The following is a 6,000-nucleotide window of genomic DNA, read 5'->3' as shown; positions in this document are numbered from 1 at the left end:
TTTCTTCTTCTTGTAGCGCCAACTTTATTTGCTATAGTCACTCCAGCAGGGAAAGATTGGAGCTAGAGTTGCTGTGAGAGTCCTATATGATTCCTGCTGAGAATGGACAAGCTACTGCCTTCCCACATGGTTACGGAATAAAGCATAATGGGATGGCAAGGGGAAGCCATTGTATTGGCAGGATCTCTGTTGTATAATGACTTTGACTAGTATCGTTTCTGGCACTAATGAGATGTGCCTGGAGAACCGAAGGTCTGCGTAATATGCCCTCCCTTCCGGTGGTAAAATCAACCCAAGCATCACTGATTCACCATCCATTATCAAACGGATGCCAGTGACGCAAACGCCCAATAAAAGAAGCATACACCCAGATGGAGAAGTGACACTTTATTCTGAAAAACAAACTAACCAAACCCCTCCATCATAGTACAACATTTCAGAGCTGTCAGAAGGATCCCTCAGCTGAGTCAGGAGAAAGAGAGGTGGTGGCAGTGGAGGTTACACCCAGTAATACAAGAAAGTGACAACTCTGGCTATGGACACTAGGCTACAAAATAGCAATGCAGTGAGTACACCACGAAGAGGCCCTCCACTCCCTGCTCCTTTCCCTGTGTTCCTGAGATAAGCCAAGCAACCCCTGAGAGTCTTGCGCAAGGAAGGAAAAGCACTCAAATGACGTCTAAGCACTGGGCATACAGCACAAGAGGAGAAAGAGAGAAGGGTATACCAGGTGCTGAGTTCTGACAAACCAGGATCTGGAATTATGAAGGACTAGATCTCGCAAAGTTTTATGTCTTGAAAGACTGTCAACTTATTGATCAGCGAGCTGTATCCAAAGGGCCCCACTATCCATGACTCCAGTCGTCCACAAACATCCTGCACTCCCAGAAGCCAACCCTTAGTCCTCATTAGTTGGTGGCAGCTTGAGCTGTCATCTCCCCTAGAGCCTGTGATCTCTGCTTTAAAGAGCTTTCAAGTGGGAGAGGTTGAGACCCAATTCAACAGGATCCTCCTGCGAGAAGCTGTGAGCTCCCCAAAGCCAGCATTCTCACGCTCTTCCCGACAGCGACTCCTGTTGAGACTGACTACATAAGAGGCTGGCAATTTAATAAAAAGGTTTCAATGTTTATAAATAGCGGGGTGGGGTTGGCAAAAACTCTGGCACTCTGGAGTTATACATGCTCTCCCCTGGAAATATTACTGTGGAAATCTGCATGTGTGTGGTGGGCTCAGAGCTGTCAGAGAGATTGGTTAGTAAAATCAACGTTAAAAAAAAGAGGCCTTTGGGTTGGACCAACATTGTCAAGGAGTAACTGGACTTTGGGCCAAAGGAATGTGACTCCAGCTCAGAAGGAAGCAGGAAATGCCTTCTTCAGTCTCCTTGGTTGCCTCTTCAAACAGCCCTGAAGTGTTTGGAGAGAAAAGGAGAGAGGGGACTTCAAAAGAAATTGGAAGCAACCAAATGCAGCAGAAGAAACAAAAAGAACTTGGCATGGCTAGCTCATGGATCCCCTTTCCACTGCACTAGGCTGGTCGTGGTGAAACAATGATGGTCACACATCCATTCACGATCCATGCCCAGAAGGCGCAAGGCTAGGATTCAGTGAGGGCTAAGCACAGGTCTGACGGCTGAAGAGTTCGAGGGTTACAGCGCTGAGGAATGCTGGTATGCTGTCCTGGTGCAGCAGGTGCAGGTCAATGAGCTCACGGATTGTGAGAGAGAATTCAGTTTCCAGAAGTTGCATCTTCCCACCAGAAGAGCTGGAGGCCTAAGGGGAGAAGGAAGAGTGGAGAAGGAAGAGTGGAGAAGAGAGAAATGAGGGGAGAGAGGGGAAAAGGAAAAGAAATTGTTAATACAGTAGGGTTTTATTTCACACCAAATGCTGAAGAATTCTAGCACACTCACTATGGAGTCTCCTTCAGTATGCATCTTATTCTAATCAAAGTAACGTTATCTACTGCAGAGCAGGTGTTCAACATATGATTTAATTGGACCATTATTAAGTTCTGCATTTCCAAAATCTCTGAACAATACACCCCGTGTGAGCCTCAAATGAATAATGAATTATAAGGCAGTAGGAAGAATGTTTAAAATATCTTGAAAACAAACTTTAAAGGGTTTGAACAATTAACACATGCAGTCATAGTAGAAAATGCAGAACCAGGGATGCTTTAGAAGAGAAATCTTTGAATAGCCTGGTCGTGGGAGGCAGGAAATATTCAAAAAACTCTTTTTCCATTAAGAATCAAAGTCCTTAAGCCCCTCCTGTCTTGGAGGATAAGGAGACATGTTTTCAATGAACATTCCCTTTAAATGAGCCAATGATCTACCTTTAACTAGCCCCCTTAGTTCGGGTATGTCTACACTGCGATAAAAGACCCAGAGCATGGCTGTAGCTGGCCTGGGTCAGCTGGCTCAGGCTGTGGAGCTATAAAATTGCAGTGTCTACATGCAGACTTGGGCTCGAGCCCGTGCTCTGAGACCCTCTCCCAGCTAGTGCAGTCTCAGAGCCTGGACTCCAGCCTGAGCCCGAACGTTTATGCTGCAATTTTATAGCCCTGCAACCCAAGTACCTGGGCTCTGAGACTTGGTGAGTTATTTATCACAGTATAGACACACGGGATGTGTTTTACCAACCCTGCTTCATATACCCAGGTGCTTTGCTGATGGGAGAAATTATTCCGGAGACACACACACAGAAGGGTAGAATCCCAATATACGGGCACATGGTAAAAATCTCCTCTCGTCATAACATAGATTATAAAAAGGGTAAAGAAGCAAAATGCAAGAGGAGCCAAAGGATGCTTTGAGAGTCCCTCGTGCCACGGGTGGCACGAAATCTGCTTGTTTATTAATAAACCAGCAAAACTATCACAACGGAAATTCACATTTTTCTCCCCAGACATTTCCCTTTTGGGAATGATCACTGCTCCTCATCTGCCCCCTTAACGAAGCAAAGCTACAGTGCAACATAAGCAGTGCAACATAAGCAGTGCCTCACAGAGTCCAGCCTGCCTCAGTAACAGGACATTCCCTAGCCACAGTCTATGCAGAAGGGAAACCCTGAAGCAGCTCAGGTGGAACCCCCCTGTCCCAAAAGGGATATCGATGACTTCAGCTGTGGGTGTTTGTGCACGCAGGCAGCATGTATCTTCACCTGCCAGAAGGGCAGCAATAATGTCAGGGAAGCACCAAAAGCCCCGGGGATCTGTTTGTTTCCAATTCCATGTTTTCAGGAGTCAGGATTAATTTCATTATGAACTTCTCATGTAAATGTCACTTCTGATTGTGAAGAGTGCAAGGCACAGAGGAAGCCCCTGTCACACCAATGCCGGGGAGGGGATTTTAACAAGATTTTATAGTGGAAAAGTAAATTAAGAGTTTGTTTAAAGCTCTTCCACTTCTGTTCAGCTTAATGTTCATTTCTCTTTATGAACTACTCCAGATGGCGAAGTTTAGAGCCTTAATCTTTTGTTTAGTGGAGCCAGCCGCCTTGCTTTCTGAGCATCCATCGTGAAACTGGGTCAGATAGGGACAAATTGAAGAGACTGACTGGGAAAGATGAAAAAGTGGCAAATGACAGACAGAAAGGGAATTAGGTCAGTGAGGGATATGCATTTGCAATCTATGCACAAGCCCACGCAGAGTGTAGAGCTCTCATTCAGCCTTGAATTAGACTATAGGCCAGATGCTATCAATCAGAGATGTGCCAAGGCAGCCAGATTTTGGTTTTCAAATCCAAGCCCATGGGTGTTGGATCTGGTTCTATGTGACCTGAAACACTAAAGTTTAGGCTGGTGAGAGGAAGGTCCAATTATTATGGAGGCACCAGTTGTCTTCATAATCAAGGCTGAGCTGAATTTTGCAATTCTCTTTGCTATGTATGAAAAATACAGTGTCTCCTCCCCTAAATTATTGCCCTTATTCTTTGGGCACAGAATTAATTTTCTGAGAATTTACAAGGAAATCCATGTAGGACTTTAAATTAATTTTAAAAGGGTTCTTTAAGAAGTTTAGCACCCACTGTCAGACCGTTTATTTGTTCCTTATGATCTCAGTAATGGAATTACCCAAATGCTTCAAAACTCTGTATAGTTAGAGCTCAGTGAAATCTTGTGCGTAGACTACATTGGAATACTTGTTTATTTATTGAAGATTAATTGTCATTTGCCCCCCATTATTCTGAAAATTTCTGATTCAGCAGAGGCTGAATAATATGTTCTATGACAGAAAATTCCATGAAGAGCTGCATTCTTTCAAAATGGCCGTCATCTCTGACTGTTTTCAACAAGACTGAGGGTTCCTCGGCCTCCTGACAACATAAAGGGACACCATCTTCCCTGATGGTAGCTTGACTTCACTCTCATTGGGAACAATACGAGGTGGTACCTGCTTTTAAAGAGAGCAACTTAACTAAGCTCCGTTTATAACTTCAGTCTTTATGAGAACAATGAGAGAAAAGGAGGAGAAAATTTTACCTACTCACCTCAGCTGACACAAATTTTCATTTATGAAAAATAATGGAAAAAAGTGACCATATTAATCCTAAATATTTCTTTTAAGCCGCTAGTCTGCACCGAATCTGCTCCACGCACCACAGGAGGGAGGAAGAAACCAGGGTGTGCATCCTGGAAAATGTAGAGAGTGAGGAAACTGGAGTGTGTATGTGCAGGGGACTGTGTGGGGAAGGAGAGAGAGAAAAACTGGGACATGTGTGCAGCACCATGAGGGGAGATGCAAGAGGCAGCAGGAATTTGGAGACCAAGAGCAAAGAAGAAATTGTGGTGAACACTCTTGCTTCTTTCTGGTGCTCTGGTCCTTCTGGTGAATCAAAGCAGTTTGCCCATCGGCTTAACTTGCCAGTACACTTTTGTTGCTTCTGTACTGCCCTAGGGTTACATAAAGCAGCCAGAGCGTACCAGTGAATCTGGCCATAAAAGTTGTAATAAAAAATGAATTAAAGTTGATACTTTATATTTTCAAATCACAAGAAATATCACGACATTCTCTTTGCATTTCTTGTTTAGTGTTCATGTACGCTATTATGTACTAAAAAAAACCCCAGACAAACAAGGAAATTGCCAAACAAAAAACACTGTTATGTTAGAGTTAAAGTTGAGAGTACATGTCAGTAATTTAGGGTAAAATACATTACAGGAATGTAATTATCATCAAATCAAGCATTAAAAAGCCAGGAGATTCATAGTTAAAGCCAAACTTTAAAAAAAAAAAAAGGCCAAATATGGTCAGGTAAGGAAATGCATAGTTAGGGCACCTAAAGATCTGCTCAGTAGTGATGGCACGTGGGAGGAAAAAAATGTCTAATGTGTCTTTAAAAATTAGCTCAATTTAATCTGGGACCAAAACCATGAAAATGTCTTATTCACAGTCACACAGTTAGCATGTTGTTACTTTTAGAGATGTGAAAGGAAAAGAAGCATGACTTAGAGTTGGCCTGAATATGTGGGTCCACTGAAAGGGCTGAGTCAAAGATAATACCTAAGTTATGGGCCTAGTTTTGTCACTTCTAGTTAATGGGCAAATCACGGTGGTTTGTTTGGGGTTTGCAAAACCAAAGCCAAGGCAGTTCAGATCCAGGTTCTATTTTATCCAACCCACCAACATTTTGGCGAACAGACATTCCAATTTTGGCCTGTTTCCATTATCGCTCCATTCTGCTTTAAGAAATATAAAGGATCTTTATCAGAAAAGCAATTTAAATGGGGCAAAACACCCTCTACTACTACGTACCGGTATGTGCATGACCCAGGCTAGGTGTTTCAAGAACCCCACTGTGCTTTGTGCTTCTAGGGTGCATTGCCCTGTTGAGTGATTACAAAATCAGAAGCAGCTTTTTGGCCACATTGTATTTACGGGACAAGTGGGATTGGTCTACTATGCGGCGACATGAACTTCCAGCAGTCGCTTTTCAACCTCCTCAGAGAAAGGAGTCTTTAGTACAATTGCTTTTCCATAAGAGACAAGATTAGCTGTTCCCA

The 6,000-nt window shown here is 43.4% G+C and overlaps 1 protein-coding gene across 2 annotated transcripts in view; it reads right to left on the bottom strand.

Moving 5' to 3' along the window:
• Positions 1-372: 372 nt before the first annotated feature.
• MAD1L1 (mitotic arrest deficient 1 like 1) overlaps positions 373-6,000 on the bottom strand; it is a 562,567-nt gene continuing 556,939 nt past the window's right edge. For both annotated transcript variants that reach the window (XM_084642266.1, XM_084642267.1), the window contains exon 18: positions 373-1,769. In XM_084642266.1, coding sequence (XP_084498392.1) covers positions 1,611-1,769 — 159 coding nt within the window. In that variant the 3' untranslated portion in view covers positions 373-1,610. The remainder of the gene's footprint in view (positions 1,770-6,000) is intronic.

Source organism: Lepidochelys olivacea (assembly GCF_965140295.1).
Source record: "Lepidochelys olivacea isolate rLepOli2 genome assembly, chromosome: 10".
NCBI lineage: Eukaryota > Metazoa > Chordata > Testudines > Cheloniidae > Lepidochelys > Lepidochelys olivacea.
The sequence above is the reverse complement of the archived record's forward strand: the minus strand, read 5'-3'. Positions and strand labels throughout refer to the sequence as shown.